The sequence below is a fragment of the Triturus cristatus genome, chromosome 8, assembly GCF_964204655.1.
Source record: "Triturus cristatus chromosome 8, aTriCri1.1, whole genome shotgun sequence".
Taxonomy (NCBI): Eukaryota; Metazoa; Chordata; class Amphibia; order Caudata; family Salamandridae; genus Triturus; species Triturus cristatus.
In genome coordinates this window covers 356,109,202-356,130,878 of record NC_140591.1, presented here as the reverse complement: position 1 = coordinate 356,130,878, position 21,677 = coordinate 356,109,202, and the positions used below count along the sequence as shown (strand labels likewise).

General features: G+C 43.9%; 1 protein-coding gene across 2 annotated transcripts in view; it reads right to left on the bottom strand.

The window, feature by feature from the left end:
* The window catches only part of PDS5B (PDS5 cohesin associated factor B), an 802,561-nt gene that overhangs the window by 67,795 nt on the left and 713,089 nt on the right, over positions 1-21,677 (bottom strand). For both annotated transcript variants that reach the window (XM_085621687.1, XM_085621686.1), the window contains exon 33: positions 848-952. In XM_085621687.1, coding sequence (XP_085477813.1) covers positions 848-952 — 105 coding nt within the window. The remainder of the gene's footprint in view (positions 1-847; positions 953-21,677) is intronic.

The window sequence follows — 21,677 nt, the reverse complement described above, 5'->3', positions numbered from 1 at the left end:
GCACATGGCTTCACACGTGGTGGTGGTGTATCCAAATAAACCTACTGGAATGAGATATTATCACAGATTAGAAGTACAAGCAGATTACTCTACCTCTCCACCCTTTATCATTTCTTTTTTGGGGACCCAGGCAAGAAAAATATATATCCACTAACCACTTTGATGAATAAGTTAATTACCCACCTTCAGCTCGTGGCTAGATTAGCGATTGCAAGCCTGGAAACGCCAAACCACTTCCCAGATTGACATATGGTAGGGAAAATCTGACATGTTTAAGCAATGGAAAAGTAATCCACTATTATACATGCTAGGATATAAAAAATTTGAGAAGGTGCGACTACCATTCCAAACACGCATGTAGAGAACACAAATCTTAAGTTGAAATCCCATATCTGTCTGATGTAATGCATTGTTGCTTTCTTTCAGAAATGTCGACCTCCTCTGACAATGCCGAAGAACAGCACCAAGGAGACAATGAAAATGGCTTAAGAAGTTTAAAAGGAACTTACTGTAGAATGACCTAAACACCTTGAGAATACAACCCTATTCTGCTTCTTAGATCTCTTGGCAAATATTCAATATGTTTGATGTGATGAAGTACCATGATAACGTATAGAATGTCTCCCTTTAACCGTGACTAAAAACTCAAGAATACAATTGTTAAAAAAAAAAATATCCTTGGTAACTCCGCTTGCCCTCACAATGCAACGCTCAAGTATCTGATGCTAAGAAAAAATATTTCCAGAACGCGGATGGGGATATTTCATGTACCAATAACAAGTAGAGGAAAGATGTTCATTGCAAATATTTTAGAAACTCTTTGCACAAATTTGAAGCCTGAACTTACACACTCATTTTCTTTTGAGATGGAGGTGTTTTTGGTGGCCTTCCGCGTCTTTTTTGTGGTGTTGATGGAACTGAATTGTCGGCACCAGAATCAGAGGGTTCTGAGCTGTAAATAAAAACAAAGTTTAACTATGCAGATAAAAAAAGCTATTCGAATTTCAGGCCAATATTCTGTCTTACTTAGAAATGTTCCTATGTTTAGATCAATACGTAGCTCAAATATTAACTGATATGTAAAACCTTGCATATGAGCTAAACCTAATAAATGCACATTGTTTGAAACATTCTACTAAAAGGTTATCCGCCTTCATTAACTTGTTTCATACAGACACTCCATCTTCCAGGTGACCTTGATGTGGCATATCATTAGGGGTCAGACTGTACCCAAAGCGATGTCGCCCAGCAGTCACAGGATGTGAAAACAGTTCCACAGAGAAAACATGATGTTTGATGCAACATAATTCTAAGCATTGGTAGAAAGAAAAAAGACAGCTATTCATAACTTACATTATGAAAACATTTTGCCAAAATAGCACTCACTAAGATCGGAGGGGGGAGGAGGATACTGAGGATGAATCTGCAGAATTATCTACAATAAAAACATTTAGTAAAGGCATGTAACCTGTTCCAATGAATACATCTTTCTACTGTTTCTTCATATTGTTAATGACATGCACAGGTGATTTGTGATAGAAATGACCAAATTCCATGTTGCAGTATGACAAATGTTAGAATTCACCTGGGACCTCAAAAAGGTATAGGTTTCTGCTCTCCATAATAGATGAGCCATAACACTTGCCTAAAGATCGTAAGAGTTGAATAAGAAGGACTTTGCAACTGGTAATGGTTCATTTAGAAACCACTTGGTCTCCTCTAAGAACCAAACAAAGTTAGTCCATCCACAGTATTCTGTGAACTGGTCTATGAAGAAACTCAAGGATCTTTGAGATGAAAGTGATGAAGTGAGGGTGACTACGAAGAATAAATGTAGGAAAGTTGATCTTTTTGCAAAAGGTGAAGGCTAGTAGATATTTGCAGAGAGAGGTGGTCAAACATGCAGAACCACTTAGAAAGGCACTTATAGAAAAAGTTACTTACCTTCAGTAATGGTCTTTCTAGTGGATAGTTTAAAGAACTTCAGAAGAAATATGAAGTAACTTACTTGAATTTATTGCAGCCCTGACACTCTACAGCCGCACACCAGCTGTACAGAAATCCACATGCTATATAATTCTAAAGTCATCGTTCTATTATTGAATTTAAAATTCAAGCAATTTGAATAAGAAATATTGCTAAGAATTGAATGCTATGCTGACCTAGCAGGTTAGAATACCCAACATTACACATCTTATCATTTTAAAATAACAGCTGATATCCCCCTCACAGCAAACCTCCCTATAGTCCCCAACCTATATTCAAAAACAACGAAATGTCTTAGGAGTCATGTTACGTCAGACGAACTAGTGAGGTAATTTTCCAGGTGTGAGATCTGCACAATAGTACACCCAAATTTTATTTTGCATAGACTGTTCCCTTCCTTCTCCACGATTTCACTCTTTCTACCAACCATTCTTTCAGCATCACTCTCTTTATGGTACTCATCTATTAATCAAGCATGGTTCTCTACCCAACCGATCTCAAATCTCCCCTTACTTTCCAAAACGCATCTATGTTTTCCCCTACACAAAGCTATTCTACTCATGTGACATACGCTACCAGTCAACAAAAGAATCACCTTCAAGCTCCTCACACATGCCTACAAAGCTCTCCACTACGCAAGACCAGCATATCTGAACCACCTCCTCGCATTCCATGTACTCGCCAGACACCTTCGCTACACCCAACTGGCCCTTGCCACCTTCCCATTGATCCACAAGACCAAAACTGGAGGAAAATCTTTCTCCCACCTCGCCGCCAAGACCTGGAACACCCTGCCTCTCCACCTCAGGCAATCCCGGTTGCTGACCCAATTCAGGAAGGATCTCAAGAACTGTCTCTTCGACTGAACACCGGCGACCAGACAGATCAGCAAGACCCTCCTGCTCCTTGAGACCCTCACGGCTGAGTAGCCACACTATATGAACCCCTGATTGATTGTTTACAAAATTACATTCTTCACTCCCGCTTATCGTAAGATTTCATTTATTTTTGTTTTACTTTCAAAATATGACTCATTACTTCTGGAAACCACTTTATCAATTTACTCTGTGGCATCCAACGTGGAGTCTTTGGTGTATGGGGTCTTCATAATAATGGAAAACTGACTATTGTGTAATGGTGGGAGTGATGTGGTATTCAAATATAATTTTCTTCACCTCTAGTAACCAATCATGGTCTTTCTTTTTGGCTAATTGAAAGGCTCCTTTTAACACTCTATTGAACACTTCTACTTTGCAGTTACCTTTGTGATATACAGATGTGCTTCTGTGAACCACACTATTCCCATTCAAGAAGCCATCAAACTTTACAGGAGTAAATTGGTTAATGTTAACTATAATCAGTTTCTTTGGTAATACTTTTCTTTGAAAGATGTCATCCTAAGATTTCACAACTACAGTGTTGGCACACCAAACAAAACAGAACTCGCACCATTTCAAGAAATAATCCATAACAACTATTACAGACACTTTATCATTATTATCCTCAATAGTTGGTCCCTCACGCCTACCTAAATTCCCCATGCCATATTAGAGCATTATCACAGGATATAATGGGGTTTTCAGCTTGACTTATCAGCACCTCAAAATCCACAGAAGTCAGTTCAAAACATTATATTTCCTTATCCATGCCTGACCACAAGTGCAACTCTTTTCTTGCTCTTCATGATTCCAGAATGTCCTTAATGACAAATTTCAAGAACACTTTTTCTCAACTGAGAGGAATAATCCTTGTCCCTCTTAATAATTTGTCATCTTCCACCCAAAGCTCTAAGCGTACTTCCCAAAAACCATGTCATTTATTTTCCAGTTCTAGTTTCCGAGGCCAACCTTGTTTTACATACTAACACAAACAAGCTGATTTACCACCCTCATTGAATGCTACCTACCACTCTTCTTTTGTTATTGCTGTACACATTTCTGTTACCATCCATGCAACACTGTAGTTCTCCCACACGTCTTTGGGACTATCTATTAGTAAAGGTAATTTGCTTAAACAATCAGCTACTCTGTTTTTCATACCTGATACATAATGAATGGTACATGCATAAGCTAATAATCTCATTTAAAAAAATCAACCAATTCTGGGAGTGGATGGATGTAATTAAACCTCCTGTAGTTAAGACTTAGACTTGAGGTTTATAATCTTACAGTTACATCTGCACCTCATACAAATTGTCTAAACTATAAACACCACAGACAACAAACAGCCAAGGTTTCTTTTTCCATAACAGAGTTAAGTACAAGTCACTTACCTTCGGTAATGATGTATCTGGTAGACACAATTCTAGCCGCAGATTCCTTAACGTAGAATTATCCCCAGGCGTGAGACTGGACCCGGAAAACTTTCTTTGCCCCAGCTTCTCTGCGCGTCGGGGGGCGGTACCACGCAACTCCGTCCTGACATCGTCCGCAGGCATGACGTCAGCGAGGTTACATAAGCGCTGACATCAGTTTTCTATAGAGGACTTTTCCGCGCCACAACGCGGAGCCATCACAAACAAAACTGTGGAGAGTGTGGGAACAGTGTGCGAAAAATCAATGAAACAGAAAAGAGAGAAACAAAAGGTGAGGAACAGCACCAGTTGAAAAAGGGCCAAGCACGAAAGCACAGAAGCCATAGCGATGAAAACCATCGCAGTAAAGGAGCAGAGCACCTCTCTGAGTAACACCTTCGCAAGCGAAGGCGACATCCTCCCTGGAGGCAGAAGCATGTGAAAAAGGCCATAGTAGAAGAGAGAGCGAGAGAGAACAATCACGATCCACAACAGTAAAGGGCAACAAGCCCGGAACAAGGGAGGAACAGTAAACCACCCCCAGACGACACCATCAAGGAGGGCCATATCCACTGAAAGGAGCGAAAAGGCCGAGGTACAGTCAAAACAACAATAAAAAACTCAGAGGACTGGAAAGGAAGCAGAACCCCCAAGCAAGTAAAACAGAGAAGAGTAAAAGCAGGCTCCAACACTGGATAAAAGCAGGGTGGAGGGATGCAGAAGCACACATGAACCAACCGACCATGTATCATAACGGAAGGGGTGGAACAATCAAGCAGAACAAAGTAACCTGTCCGGGCAGAAGCGAAGTGGACACCCACAGGAGACAAGCCACCCGGAGGAAGGCGAGGTCAGAAAACCAAACTAAAGGTCCTCGCAGAATGGGGAGGAAGGGCGGGCTGTGAAGGAATCTGCAGCCAGAATCGTCTCTACCAGATACATCGTTACCGAAGGTAAGTAACTTGTACATCTGATAGAGACTACTAGCTGCAGATTCCTTAACGTAGAATAGATACCCAAGCCATACCCAAAGAGGAGGAGGGCCTGCGAGAGAACCTCCCCAGTAGGAAGAAACACAGGGCCCCAGCAAGGCAAAGGGAAGACCAGGAGACCCCAAGCCCATGCAAGGTACAATGGCCACAAACCCTCGTAGGGACAAACAGCCGCAGAGGAGCATCCAGGAGGAAAGACCAACCCCAACTCCAGGGAGAAGAGGCAGAACCGGAGGCAGAGCCTGCCGTAGGGAAACACACAGCGACAGAGGACAGCCGAACAGGCATCAGCCGCAAGGAAGCAGGCAAGGCAGGAACGGCTCCACAGCCAAGGAACGCAGGCATAAGAAGAAAGGCACAGGTGCGCAAAGCCCCAGCAGAACAAGAGTCAGGGGCACAAGGTAGCACAACAAGGGCCACGGCAGTGGGCCAGCACAAGCAGGCGTGCATAGCCGACAACAGACAGCACCATGGAGCAGCGCACCCAGAACAAGCCAGGCGCCGGCCGAGGAAAGAGGCCAGGAAATGCAGAACAAGCCCCAAAGGAGGATCGATCAATAGACACACACCGACCCACAAAGAGAACTGGAACCAGCCATAAGAGACAAAGGGGAAGGCACGGAGGACGGACCAAGCCGTCAACCAGAACACAGGAAAGCCAGGAGAAACCCAGCCCCCCTGGAACACCAGACAGAGGACCAGGCCGAAACGCCAGACAGGAAGACAGAAACGCCACAACACAACACCATAGACAGCATGTCAAACTGTCAAGCGATATAGTGAACACCGAGAATGATGGAACCCGGAGCAGCACAAGCTGCGCCCGGACAAGATACATGACTGCACCAGCGGCATACAGTGATGCCAAGAAAGGCAGGGAACCCGAAAAAGGGGCAACCATACCTCCCCAGCACAAGACAGAGCTATGCAATAGCTACAAGCACCCCACATAGGGTATGATACATCCCAAGAATACATGGGAACACCTCTTAGGGAAAAATCCAGCAGCAGAGGACAGAACATAAAGGACCTGCAGATAGAACCACAGACGGCTTGACAATCAGCCAATCAAAAAACACACAGAAGGCCCACACATATGGGAGGACCACAACCAAAGAACCACAAAATCCGAAGGGGCTGTACCAGCAGCAGAAAGGAGTCAACTTAAGGACCTGAAGGCACTCCAAACCACCAGAACAGACAGACGGTCCAACTAACCCACTAGACCGCCGAAAAAAGGGATAGGACAAAGCCACCCATAAAGCAGCAGAGGACTGACAAGCCAAGTTTAAGGAGGGTAGGAGGAGGAGAAGGACGGAGCCCCGCAAGGAGCCGCTGAATGGCAGCATCCGCATGGGTGTTAAACAAAAGCATCCCATCAAAGGGCAGGTCAACGAGACGCTCCCTCACATTCTCAGGGAAAACGCTATCCCTCAGCCATGCATGGCGACGGAGAGCTACTGAACTTGCCATTGTGCGGCCAAGAGCATCAGAAACATCCAGGGCCGAATGAAGAATAAACGCGGCCAGCTCCCGGCCATCCAGCACATGGCGTCGCAGATCAGCCTAAACACCGTCCTGAGAGGCAGAAGACAGAAGGGACTCCACGGAATCCCACAAGCTGGAAGTAGCCCTGGCAAACACACAAAGTGCGTTGAGCGCTCACAAAGCAGCATTAGAGGAAGCGAAGAGGTTCCGCCCTCATGAATTTAACCATCGGGCCTCCCGTGACGGAGGAAACAACACTAAAAGTAAGGAAGGAAAAGCAGTCTGCAGAAGAGGGCCGTGGGTAGAAGGGTGGAAAGAAAGGCAGACTGGGTCGTGCGGAGCAGGATGGTGGTGGTGGTGGAGCGACAGGGGCACCGGATCCCCCGTGGCAGGACGCCCCCAGGCCCCCCTAAGAGAATTATGGAGTGAAGCGTTGAAGGGAAGAAGCAGCTCCCGTCCACCAGAGCCCCGATGGAGAACCTCCAGCAAATGGTCCGTAGGAAATGGGGTAGCAGGGTCGCCCATGTGCAAAATGCCAGCAGCCGTGGAAATGACTCTGGCAAAGGCCGCACACGCCTCTGTAGGGCATCGTGGGGGGTGAGAGCAATTCCTCTATGGGCCACGGCTGTAAACTAAGCCGGCCATCCCCGAATCCAGCTGGAGGAAGAAGTGGCCAGCTCTGGAATGGTGGAAGATTGACGGATGAGTGGGGGACCTGAGGTGCCTCTGGGGAAGGCTGCGGGGACGGCGAAGAGCCCTCCCTGGAAGATGCCGGGGAAAAAGCCACTACGCGGCGGCACGTCTCTGGGGAAGAAGAGACAAAAAGTTGACAAACCTCCGGGGAGGAAGGGGCCTCTGGAGACGAGTCGACGACCCGACGACGGCACGGCGCCGAGTGGTCCGCCACAGGCCCCGGCGTGAGGTCGACCGGTGCCGGAGGGGATGCCGAGATGACCTCTTCCACCATTTGCACCCTAGGAGAATGGGGCGGGTGAAAGGAAGCCTGCAGAGCCACAGCATAGGCCTCCATTTGGGCCCTAGTCGCCCTGGCGCTGGGAAACGGCGGGTAGGGTGGCGACGAATGAGGCTGTATGTCCCCCGGAGAACCCGCGCCCTCTGCAGAGCGGGGACCAGGCCTCGGAGACAAGCTATAACACTTACCGTCGGGCGAGTGACGCCCTAGGAACCTCGGTGACGGGCGATGCCGGAATCGGAAGCGGCGATTCTTGGACCCTTCCGCGGGGGACGGACGCGAGACGACACAGATCTGTACAACTGGGCTGGGAGGAGCTTCATCCGACGCTCCCACCGGGACTTAGGCTTCAGATGCTGGAAAGCGTCGCAGTCCGTGGAATCCTGGTGCTCGCCCAAACACCACATGCAAATAGGATGAGGGTCCGTCACCGACATCTGAAACGCGCAAGACGAGCACGCCTTAAAGCCCGAAGGCATTCGCACACTGTCCCACCATGCAAAAGCTTTAAAAGAAGGCCTGAAGACAGGACAGGGACACGATCCGGATCAGATTTGCACGCGGAAAAGAAGATAACTGACGTCAGCGCGCCAGGGTGGGGCTTATGTAACCTCGCTGACGTCACGCCTGCGGACGACATCAGGGCGGAGTCGCGTGGTACCGCCCCCCTGGCATGCAGAGATGCTGGGGCGAAGAAAGTTTTCCGGGTCCAGTCTCACGCCTGGGGATAATTCTACGTTAAGGAATTTGCAGCTCGTAGTCTCTATCAGATATGGAGTATCGTTCCTCTGGAGGTGCCAAAGCTCTTGATGCAAATGATACTGTTACTTCCTTCCCATCTGGATCTCTTTGTGCCAACAGCTTTGATTCCTTTACAGCTTGCAACGGACGTCAGAGTACAGTTCAGGGAAGAGTCAAACCTATGCACAGCATTTGTAGAACAAATACTAGATTTAACTTCTAAGAATTCTTTCCGACAAGAATCAGACCGGACAAATTTAGATATATTCTTTCGCAGTTAGCTCAAGGAGTATGTTTTTTGAGAAATCTTTGACAAATTTAGAATAAATTTCAAGCAGTCCAACAGCGATCTTAAATCTTAATTGCTAGTGAGAAGGAGCTTCCTTGATGGCCTTCAGCTACTCTGACATTTGGTATAATACCTTCTATGCTACCTTTATGCCCTAAGCAATTACATTTCTGCACAGGGAACTTGAATTTAGTGTACTCAGCTTTCACCCCTTGAATTTGCAGAATATTTAGCTCAACCTTGAGACGTATGCTATGTTGCTTCTTATACTTTTTTCATTACTATGATATCGTCCTAAAAATACGTAACATTCACATATTTTTAAAAGTGTGGCATTAACATTTGAAAGACCATGGCTGCAGACTTTAAACCAAATGGCATGCAAACTTATTGGAAACACCCCACGGGAGCCATAAACGCTGTCAACATTTTGCGCTCAAGGTGTAAGTGTAGTAGGTGGAATGCCAACGAGATGTCGATAGAGGTAAAACACTGCATTCTCTTAGTCATGGTCAGCATTTGATTTATCATTGGCAACGGTAATCTTTCAGCTATTAGATTGTTATTTAGGTCTTGAAGGTCAATCCACAAAACACGGTTTCCATTCAAATGTCTCGCTACAACTAAAGGGGTAATCCACGCTGCAGCACCTAGTGATTCGATGATACCAGCCTTAATAAGCTGATCAATTTTTTAAATCACTTTTCCTAGTACAATTAAGGGTAAATTTCTTATTTTGTGGATCCTTGCAGTAGCACGTTCTTTAGTTTAATTCTGTGAATAAAGCTCTAATCTCTTCTGAGAACACACTTGGGAATTCATTCAACATTCTTTTCCGTACTAACACTGTCTCCAGCCACAAGCACCTATTCAGAACCATTAGATTTAACACACTGTCCGGAGCGCTTTGGTCAATCCATCCAAAGACAGATGGTCCCTCCTCAAAGTTTAATGAAGATCCCACACCTATGTTACATTACGTTATACGTAATGTAACATAGGTATGGGATCTCCATTAAACTTTTCACGATTCTATCCGATGGGGTCAGTTCACCCAACACATCCACAAAACTTCTTATTCCACAAAACTTTGTCCATGATCGTATAGGGAGAACCAGATCTACCATGATGAACTTTCTGACCCACTATCCTAGGATCACTTCACGCACTAGCTTATTCCTGGACAACAGTGAAAACATGCTGTGCCTTTCAGGACACAGAGACCACCAGCATCTCATCGTGCTTAGAAGGTGGCAGTTGCCTCAGTTCTTTTTGAAAGAATGCGTTAGTGAAAGGTAATCCCAATAATGTCCTATGTTATGTTCAAATGGGAGGCGGGTGGATCACATAGGACTTCAATGGAGATTCCCCTATGAGAGAATTGCAGTTACAGGTAAGAAACTATTCCTTCTCTTGTGTGAATCTCACTAATAGTCATAAGAGTTTGATTAGAATAGCAAGCCCATACCCACAAACAGCAGTGGAAAAAAGTGTGTAGGGATATGACATGACTGATGTAAGCAAATACATTTCTGAGAAAGGCCTGTCCTGCTTGAGCATCTGCTTGTGCATTTAAATCCAAACTATAGTGCCTGGTGAATGTGTATACAGATCTCTATGTAGCTGCTTCAAAAATGTCCGCTATAGGGGTACAACTCATCAGAGCGGCAATAGTTGTATTTCCCGCAGTAAAAAAGGGCCCAAGGTCTAGATGGCAAAGTATTGTTTCTTTCTTGATATTATAGGAAGATGCAAGATACTATCCATTGGAAGATGAATTGTTTGGAAGTGGCTAAACCAGTACGGAGCGGGCCATAATTGACAAACGTTTGGTCTGATTTACTGATGTTGTGTGCCTGATCTAGATAATACATCAATACACGCTTTATATCAAGGGAATGAAATGTTTTTTTAGCTGGTATGGAAATGGTCAGATTGACGTGGAAATCCGAAAGAATGTTAGGGAGGCATTTCGGAGGTTGAACAAAACTGTGAATAGTTAATGAGAACATAATGCATGTATTTTGGGAATCCTACGAGCTGATGTGCTTGCTATGAGGAAAGCAGTCCTCCATGAGATATGCGAAAGGGATGACTTATGAATTGGTCGGATGCTAAGCTCCCAGGGATGTAAAGTACACCTAATAGGAGGAAACCCCATCTTCAACATTTCTAAAAAATCCTTGATAAAGGGAATATTGAGACAAGAGGCTCGTGAAGGACAATAGCTGTAGGCAGTAAGGGCTGCCAATTGAACCTTCATGGAAGAGAATAGTAAGCCATATTGGACTAAGATGATAAGGTAGGGGAGAAAGACATCTTCCTGGTAAATCTTATAGTGTACATTCTTGGACGAGAACCAGATGTAACACCTCCTCCAGTTGAAGGTATATACTGAACGGGTAGAAGTCCGTTTTAGTCTCTTTAAGGATGTCTAAGTCGTTTTGTGGCAGATTAAAGTGTCTACACTGCACTAACTCAGAAGCCATGCTGCCAAAATCAAGGACAAGAGACTGGGTTGAACCATTAGGTCTCCTGACAGGAGAAGGTGGTGTGAGAACCACCACTGACGGGGCCACTACCGAGTTACTAAGATGATTCTGGCTCTGAAGTCTGATGGGATCAGTGGGATTGTCGGAAAGGTGTAGAGAAATCTTGTGGACCATTTGATCCCTAGGGAAATCTTATGGACCATTTGATCCCTAGTGAAATCTTGTGGACCATTTGATCCCTAGTGAAATCCCCAGAAGTTCTTGTTGGGAGTATTTGGAGGCAAAGCCTTGGAATTGTTTTTTGGATACCCTACGATGGCGAACAAGTGGATGTGCGGAGCGCCCCACAGTCTGAAGACCCCGTGCATGACGATGTCGTGAAGGACCCATTTATTGCAGCACTTTGCGTAGGACTTCTGACTGAACATTTTGTACACCTGTGACGTGAGATGCTGAGAGCCCCATGTTCTTGGCTACGAGTCATTACCAGAGTGCCTGGGCATTCTGGTGTTGTATTTCATATTGGTACCCTTATATAGGTCCAGGGAACATCGTACACTTTCCCTACATCAGCTCCCGTTATTTCATATGAACGAGCCTTATAAGGACATAAGTCCAAATAAGGACAGAATGCCTTATATGGACATCACGCCTTATAAGGGCTTCAGCCTTTTATGGACTAAACCTTTTACCTAGTTCCATGCCGAGGGTGGGTTTTTCCCAAATCGATATTGCTAAGATGTCATCCTTAGCGCACATGAATAATTGATGAGTTCACTCTCCACGGGGTACACTTCACCTCTCCCATCGACACACAAGGTTTAATCCCCAACGTCATCCTCATACTGAACAATGGGTAACACACGTACATAGACTGTATAAATACAGCACCTCTTGCTATCAGAAAGCAGGAGGGAACCAAGACTTCGAGGCTGACACACGGACCAGAGACGCTGCGGCTCCAGCTTAACATAGCTCCAGCTGACAGTGGTCTGACGATCCCTTACGGGGTGTCCAGTTCAAGTCCAGGACGAAGTCCCACACACGCACTATTCAGGTATGGGGTTCCGACTAAGCCTAGTGGGATTATTGGCCCTTAGGCTCTATAGCACCTACTTGCATGCTAGGTACACTTCGGTACATCTAGTCAGGCATCTTAGGAGTACAGACTTTATTTTATAAATGCATTTCCTATTCCTGTATATGTTCATGACTAATTGAAAAATGGGAGAACAATACTATTTCTTTTTATTCACTGTACTGCTGGTTCTATATCTCTGCTACTGTGTTACAGTCATAACAGCGCACTTAAAAACACTCAACTGTTTCTTCTCTGTATCTCTCTGAGAAGAAAACAAGCATGTACGAGTGACTGGGTGAAAAGTAGTATATTGTTTCTATGAGTCTGAGGTTAATGTGTTCTGAGGTTGCCAACAAACTAATCTCTCTGATAGCAGGAGAGTCTAGTGGCACTGCGAGTTAGCTAATGCAAACCATAGGCTAACATATGCGGCGGGGGTGCACGGAGTCAGTCTGCCACCAGATCCACAGTATATGTTATCCGTAAACAGCGTAGGTCCAGCATGACAGGGTACTATTAGGACTACACTACAGTGGGATAGAGGTGTGAACCTCGTTCCCCCACTGCCGGTAAAGGTGGAATATGGTGGTTGAGCTGTGAACAAACAGGGACTGGGATGAGAATGAACGAGTTAAAGGCTTTTAGGGCTAGGAGGACTGACCAGAGCTTGAGGATAGTGACATGATAGGCCCTTTGTCTCGGAGACCATGTGACCGTTCCCCAGCTCAGACCAGTCTGAGATGGAACCTGTTGTGAAAAAGGCATTCCTGTAAGCAGGTTGGTCGGAGAGAACCACAGTATAAGAAACTTTGCATGAAGAAAGAGGATGATGACATCTTACATGCCGGTCAATTCATCATACTTCTCCTCGAGACAATGTTAAATAGGACCCTCTGGAGCCATGCATTCAGATTGAGGAAGATGCAGGAGAGTATGGAGCAGAGGAAAGATATCTGTACAATTTATATGACATTATATTAAAAACACTTTAAAAAAAAAACATACATCAAAAAACACATTCAGTGGTTTAGACTCGTGGGATTTATATTTATTTTAATATTCACCTTATAGGGAACTAAAATATATCACGTTGGAAGCAAAGAGGAGGTCAATCTGCTTTTAATCAAAGTATGTATAACCGTCTTTGACTAATTGAATAACTATATCATCAGTAACAATCTTCCTTACGAGTCTCCTTGATCATTTCAGAAGATCCAAGTAGCTGGATAACTTGCTCCACTACACATTGGGAGTAACTCTCCCTGAAGTGCAGATGCACAGGTGAGTAAAAGATTGTAGCTATGTATGATATATGAGAGTAGTATGTGGGACGTGTGAAGTATTGATAACCTCAACTGTGGAAGGATTAGAGCACTTATAATATAGGAGTAGGATCTTGTGCATTCTCCCTGATCATGATACAGATATATTGTAATGCATATATATATATTTTTTAAAGATGTGAGTAGATCTATATGCAAACCAGTGGCCAGGATGAATTGTAATAATAAGATTGTTGTTTTTATTCTTTTATTTCTCATTTATACCAGATGAGTTTTTAGTTCTGTTCAGGAATAGTTGTAATGATGAAATGTACTAAAAAGATTGTTATGTTTGTTTTTCATCTCTTATTAGATGTGATTAAGCCATTTTATTGAGAAAATATCTTTACTTGTCCTAATGAAGGTGGTCCTATTGAGAGTGTACCACTGAAGAGCGTTGACGCCCAGCTTTTTGTTAAATTTGGACAATTCAGCAGTTAAACAGAGACAGGGAATCAAGACCCGTGCACTCTGCTGTTTATAATGGACCCAAATTAACGCTTTTCATGACAGAGTTTATTGTCTGTGTTCATTCTCCTTTAGGGATATTGTAACTATTGAGAATTGTGTTTTTTGGTGTATGTCTTTTTTAGAAAAGTGTTTTTAATATACTCATTATATAAATTGTACAAATAGGTTTTTATTGATTAAAATACATATATATTTGTGTTATATAAGTGCTTTGATACTTTCAAACTGAGGAATTATGCTGGTTGGTGGATTGAGTGCTTACGAGGTATGAATGGCATGATATAGGTCCTGACCAAAGGGAATCCTTTTCTTAACTTTATGGTTATTGGAAGCTCCATCTCTTTGGTGTATAGAGCCCCCTCTCCTTGATTTCAAGGCAGAGGAAAGATGACATAGATCTCACCATGGAATAGTGGCTTCATGAGAACATGCTTAGGAGGAGCACTGCTAAGCCTAAGCCAATACCAATCTACCAATATTGAATACTGAGTTTTTTGAGTGAATTTTCTGCCACACTGCGAGTGCAGCTAGGTTTCTTGATTGGTAGCTGCCTTGGATAATCAATCGTCTGGGAAGTGGTAGTTGAAAATTCGATGTATGTTGAGGTGTACTCAGAGAAGGTACTGGGCGTAGACTTGAGGCCAAATGGTAGCATTTGATACAGATAGTGATCCTGTCTATGGAGCAGAGTCCATTTCATTGGTGTTATAGGGAAAGATCTGATGCAATGCTCATCTCCGAAAATGCCCTCGATGAATCCATTTTTTGGCTAGAGCCTAGCATAGAATAGGTCTGAATTAGTTCCTATCTATTTTGCTTTTTTTAAAAAAAAAAAAATCTGAAGCAATTGTGAGGAACAGCCCCAACGCAGGCTTTTGCATGCTGGTCCCTACCGGAGATAGCAACAGAAGAGGGGGAACAATAAGAGGAAGGCTTGGCACCTGTTTTACTCCATATTGTTACTGCATTTGCTCGGAACCGTAATACTGATGAGGGAAAAGAAGCCTCTGAGGATAAAAAGTAACTGTGGTGTGGCTTGAGGGCACGTGTCTGTTCTTTGGGCCTTTCCGACCAACCAAAGTAAGAATATCCGTTTCAGATTCCATGCACACCATCTTGTTGACAGTGTAGCTGCTGTAGAGGAAAGAATCTGGATTTGGAAGAATGAGGATCCTCTGTTAAAACTCTGGATAAGTCGCAAGATGGAGCGAAGAATGTCTTTGTAATACTATGCCACAGCAATATTTCCGTGAGGCCAACAAGGAAGAAATAGTTGCTGCACTGATGACTTGATTAGGCTCCATGCGGCTTTCATTGACTATTTGTAAAAAAGCTTCCTGTTGGTCCCTTGGAAGATCATCAGTCCACTTCGGACTATATTACTAAAGCAACTTATTCTAGCTGCCTCGAAGGGGAGCTACACTGGTAGCTTTTATGGTGCGTGCAGAGGAGCTATAGACTTTATGACCGAAAGAGTCCAGTTACTTACTCTCCTTTTCAGGGCAGGCAGGAGTAGTGCATGATGCCCAATATAATCTGTGAGACTGAAAACTCGGGCAGAGGATCGTGCTCAGGAGGCACAGGTACAGCTCCAAAAGCATTTGCAGCCTATGATATCAATCAATACACCATCCATTCTGCTGGTAGAGGCTGAAATGTCATGCAGTTTCAGTAATAGTTAAGAGGACCAGCAGTAAAGGGTGTAGTGCACTCGACGCTGACGACATGGTACGTTGAGCGCTTGAGCACCTTGTACCAGAGCTGTCTGGAAGGAGAAGCCTCTCAAAAATTATTTACGCCGAAGGCATAGGAACCAACATCTATAATTTTGACCCCCAAAATAAAAGAGAGACGGAATAGAGTTTGACTTGGCGTATCTCTGTATGTAGAATTGAAGAAGTGTATTGTGACCGATGCCTTGATCTTGTGTGTGATGTGGCCTTGATTGAGATACCCGACTTAGGTGGTGAAAGAGCCTGTAAGAGCTGATGGCTTAAATAATGGCATGCCTTCTTGGAAAAGGTGCCTTGTCAGGCAAAGATATTGGTGCCGGTGTAGCGCTGAAAGCAGATGGTACAGGCAGTGTAGTCTGAGGCGGGGGAGGAGAACCAAGTATTTGGAGAATGGAGAATAGATCTTTTTTCTTCTCTCTTTTAATGGCCTTGAAGTCAATATGGTTCTCTAAGTTGAGCTCTGTGGACTGTTAGATGTCAAAAAGCCTCTAAGCTGACTATCATCAACAGCTAGAAGAGGATATGCTCCTTGAAGACGTCCTTCTGTGCCGCCTCGACGTTGAGATACAACGAAGCACGCAAATTTCAATGCCTAGGCAGCGACATACTCTTCGTCGTCAATCTGTAATGCCTCAACGTCCTCCATCGTCAACGTCTCGCCGGCGATATACTCCTCGACGTCAACCTCCTGTTATGCTTCGATGTTGACCTGCTGCTTGACGTCAACATGTCTGCACAACTGGACATATACCTTAATGTCAATGGCGTAATGGTCATAGACTAACCCGGTGTCGACGTAGAGGATTGGCGCCTCGAAGTCGAACCAACCCTAGACAGCAAAGAAGTTGGAGCTGTACTTAGACTCGACATCTACCCACTTGACGTCAACCGGAAAGGATGTTGTTTTTGGACTGAAAAGACTCATTTTGGACATTCCAAATCCTCCAGAAGGTAAATGGTAGAGCGCTGGTATAGGTATGATCCGCTCCTCGCCCCTCAAAGGTAAACAGCAGAGCCCTGGTAGAGGACTGACCCTCTTCTCGCTCTTAAAAGGTAAAGCCTGGTAGAGGACTGACCCTTTGCTTGCTCAGAGTGCTACCGTCAGACGATGTTAGGTTCTCCCTTTCCCTCAGTGTACGTCTGGAAAACGTCTTGCTGAAAATCTTGAGGAACCTGACCGGAAGGCAGAGAAAGTAGATGTCTGATTTGGTCTTCTTTCTCCCAACGGCAGGACATTTGGTCAAATAAAAAAGGCATTTTAATAGAGCAAAATACCACAAAATCTGTCAGAAAAGGGCAGAAACTGCAAGGGAGAGATGAAAAACATTGAATGAAGTTGTGTAACAAAAAAACAATGTAATTTGGAAAAGAAAAAGGCCTAAAAATGCCAAGCTCAGTGCTCCAAGATCCTGTCACCAGGATCTGGAAAAAAGAATTGAGGCAACTGCCACCTGCTAAGCATGATGGGATACCGGTGGTCTCCGGGCCCTTAAAGGCGCAGATGCTGTTTAAAACATACATAATGGCAGTCTATGGCGCTACACTGTCCTGCTATCCTTCATCTTCTACTAATACAAAAAGGGTTTGTGAAGGAGGTTAGTAGCTCTTAATATGATTTTTGCTTCAAAACTATGTATACATATGGGTATGTTTACCCTTTTTGTAAGTACAACTGAAGAATTTTTCCACTGTAGCCTGAGGTTATAGGCTGCATAATGTGGTCTTTCTTAAATGTTTTACAGGCCTTCCTGAAGAAAGGTGAACGTCTACACTTAAGAAGAAATTATATGGAAAGTGCTTCGGGATACTCTCACATGGGCTGGACGATTCAAACGTTTATGACTTCAATGGAGATTCCCTATGAGAGAAATACAAGTTACTGTGTAGTTCTCTTGGAATCCTTACAAAATCTGGCAAATAGGATATGAGGAGTTCTTTTTTTTAGAGTAAAAAAAAATAAGGCTACTGATGGGCGAGGAGATGCTCTTTGTGCAAATTCTTCATCATGCACTGGTTTGTCGATTCAATTCAGGGCTGCTCTGCTCTGCAACATCCTTAGGTTTCATCGCCAAATTGTGTAGCTCCAGGAGGAATAGGAAATAAATAACTTGGATTTATTGCAGCCATGGCACTCCACAGTCACACACCAATTGTAAAGAAACCGGAACGCTCTTTCGATCTATGACAAATAATATAAATAAACCTTTCAATACAGACAACCAAGGCAAAACTCTGTTCAAAAACATATTCTGATACAGAATTTGGCCATTAGGACCACATCACTAACTTTCTTAAAAGGGTATCACATGCTCAAGGTGTTCCTTTTCAGCCACTACACACGCAGCTTAGGTGTGACTAAGCAAGGATGCAACTCCATGCCTTGCAGAAGGAAAAGGAGGTCAAGAATTAACAAATATCAGCAAGTCTAAACAACACAACAGTTTTACCCCAGATGAATGCCACAATCAGTGCCTCCACCTTATACGATTTGGCTGCACCAGATGCAAGAGAAAAACAGGGATCGGAGAAATATAATTGAGATTGGTACTCAGCTAGCCAAGACCACATTCACAGTAGACAATTAGCCAGGTACAAACAGTAGATCTCTATATACAACTCCAAAAACAAGATATCATTTCTACCACAACCTGATTTAATCATAACTAGATGGAGTCAATGTTAGCGTACTGAAGGCATCCATTAGAACACTTTGGCTTCTAGCAGGTGAATAGCTATGTGGTTCCTGTGCTAAGACGAGAGAGTCACACCATCCTGGCAAAGCTGAAAGAATCTTATGTTCCCCCTGCTTGCAGATATCACACCATTCTGATGTGCTTGAGGACTTGCACCATTCTGGCCTGTTGGTTGACTAGTATCTAGGGGAACTTTTTCTCTGTTGTAATGGCTGCTGGAAGGCTGCACAAAAATTCCACCCTACTAAAAGGTCCACAACTTCATGTATATCCATAAGTTAAAATTGTGACTTTTGTGGAGCATGTTAGATGAAGATGAAAAGACAAACTAGTGGGAGAGTTCACACCAAAGAAGCAGTTGTCCAAATAAGGCTGGCATTGGACACCTAATAGTCTAAAATGTGTTAAAACCACTACCTTGGTGAACTCCCTGACCACAGTTATGACAATGAAGAGACATTCTGTTATTTGATAGTGTTGCCATACATAAAGAAACCTGAGGCATCTCTGGTGGCAGCCCCCCACTAAAAGTGAAAGCAGGTGCCCTGAAGTTTTAAAGACACCAGTCACTCCTGAGGGTCTAACATCTACAAAACAGGTGCCACGTTCACAGTCATCCTTCCTTTCTTTTCCAGAACAAAATGTCTGGCCTCAGAATCCAACAGTGTTCTGAGCACACAATCATCTGTAGGGAAACTGATCTTTTGGTATGATCACACACTCCTTTTTGGACTGACAATGCTATTTTCTTTTACTCTGAAAGGCATTGGGCCCTGTTGACAAGGCCGCACTGCATGTGCTCTGACCTTCAGAACAATATGTGTAATTGGTTAGCACCTGACTGGCATATTTAACTTACCTATAAATACCTAGTACATACTACAAAGTATACCCGGGCTAGTCAGCTAAAGGCCTCCAGTGGACTGCAGCACTTACTGTGCCACCACTGCTGTGAAAAAGAGACATCATTCTAGGTCTGCCGCTGCAGCCTCGTCGGGCAGCTTTTAAAGTGCCAGCTCAACACAACACATGTACCCTGTTTGCCAGGACAAAAACGTACTTTTTAATATAAGTCACCCCTATGGCAGGCCAGGTGGTCCAGAAGGAAGGGTGCAAATATTATTAAGAATGACATGTCCAATTTGAACTTCACGTCTTGACAGTGAAAACTCAAACTTGTTGTTTTCACTGTAGTAAGGCGGGTAGTCCCATTGGCTAACTTGGGAGTTTCAACAGCTAAGTGCTAACTTTCATTTGGGACCACTGAATATAGTACTCCAAGGTATCACAGTAATTGTTACTTAAACCCAACTGCTAACACCCGTTCCTGACGGAAAGAGAAACCCTCAAATATCCTCTGAAGTTCTGGTCCTGCTGGAGGAATTGGCGAGCTGGAGAAAGCAGACCCAGGGAGACTTTCACCAAAGAGCCCAGGGGATTGGATTTTAGCCTTTTGACACCTGTGGACCCATCAATGAATCACTACTGGAAGGCAGGGACCTCCCTCAGCATTCTGTATGATTTGACCCTCAAACCAACACGAACAAACCCAGAAACAAGTATACTATAAACAAATACACAAATGATAGAATATTTTATTTCATTCACAAACAAAATATACGAAAATCTAAATTTACATTTTATGAGAAGGTTGGAGTTCATCAAATTTAGTTTCAATTCTAAAAGAGGAAGCAATATGCTACAATCTAGCATATCACTGTTTATTTTTGCTCCAAATACATGCTCTTTTTGCTGGCACATACCGTTACTGCTTCAAATAAGTCACTATTCGTCCATAGCAGATGCCATTCGGTGTGCATGCATCGCACCCGCAAATCAATATAGGAATACCAATTTAATTTTTGGGTTCTGATTTCAAATTCCTTCGCATATACAGAGGGTTTTAAAACTTTACATTTTCACTTTTGCTTGCTTATGTATATGTACTTAAATACCTACTATTATTTAATTTTAGAACAGTTGCGGACCTCCTGAGTAGGTGTCTCTTATCACAAGGGGTTTGTAGACCATAGATTTATAAGCTCAGGTGTTAGAGCCATTAAGTGGTATATCCAAAAAGGATGCACACTAGTCCCCAGACAATTTTGTGGTGTACACCCATTTATAGTGCCGGATCACCACACAGGTGGCAGATTGCGCACCCAATATAATCCATTGTGTCCAGGCCAACTCTCAAATTTGGCTGGATCTTGTTCACCTTGGATCAGCTGAGAGAAGGCATTTATGAATTCATCAGGGGAGGCCAGCAAGGTCTCACTCGCCATGTCCGAGAATGCACGTGTGCATCTTTGTCACCAGGCAAATTATGTTTAGGGGCCTCTAAGCTAAGCTAGCAGAAGAAACTGCTTTTCCTGAAAGCGTCAATGCACTTAGATTCCCATTTGGAGGAACAGTAGGGAAAGCATTTTAATTCACCTTACTAGTGGCGGCTTGAACTACCAAGCTTTTGTGAGCCAGATGCTGGGCAAAAAGGTTGGATCATAAGAGGCAGGCCGATCATTCGCGTTTAACAAGTGAATCACTGGCAGGCTTAAACGAGGCTGCCATCACAAGTTCTACCAGGCCTCTTTAAAGGCAGAAAGGACTCTGAGGTTGCAGGGCCCAATTATGTTCCCGTAAAAACATCTGTGAATTGCAAATTGAAGACCTGTATGACTCGCACATAGCACAAGCGGCTTATAGAGACTACTACACTGCCGGTAACACAAGATCTATGCAGCAGGTTAATTAACCTCTTGACTATCTTCGAGGGATAAAAACCTCTCCCCTGCTCGGTATATGCATATATAAATTAGGCTCATTAACCTGCTCAGTTATCCTTCTGGGAATGGCTCCGTAAAATGCAGGTTGTACATCTCTACAAAGGGCACATAGAATATCTTAAACATCCTACTTTACTTATGTGAGGAACTGCTCAGTGAGGTGGACAGAGCACGGAGGCCGGGTTGGCATTGAGTAGTACAGATACAAGCTGTGGGCTGCTGAGAGGCAGTAGAAGAGGATCAAGAAGTAGCTGATGGGTGGGAGGGCAGATGAGAGTGAAGGTAGGTGGTAGGAAAATCTGTTCACGCATATATTACAGCCCTATTGTGATTGGCATGA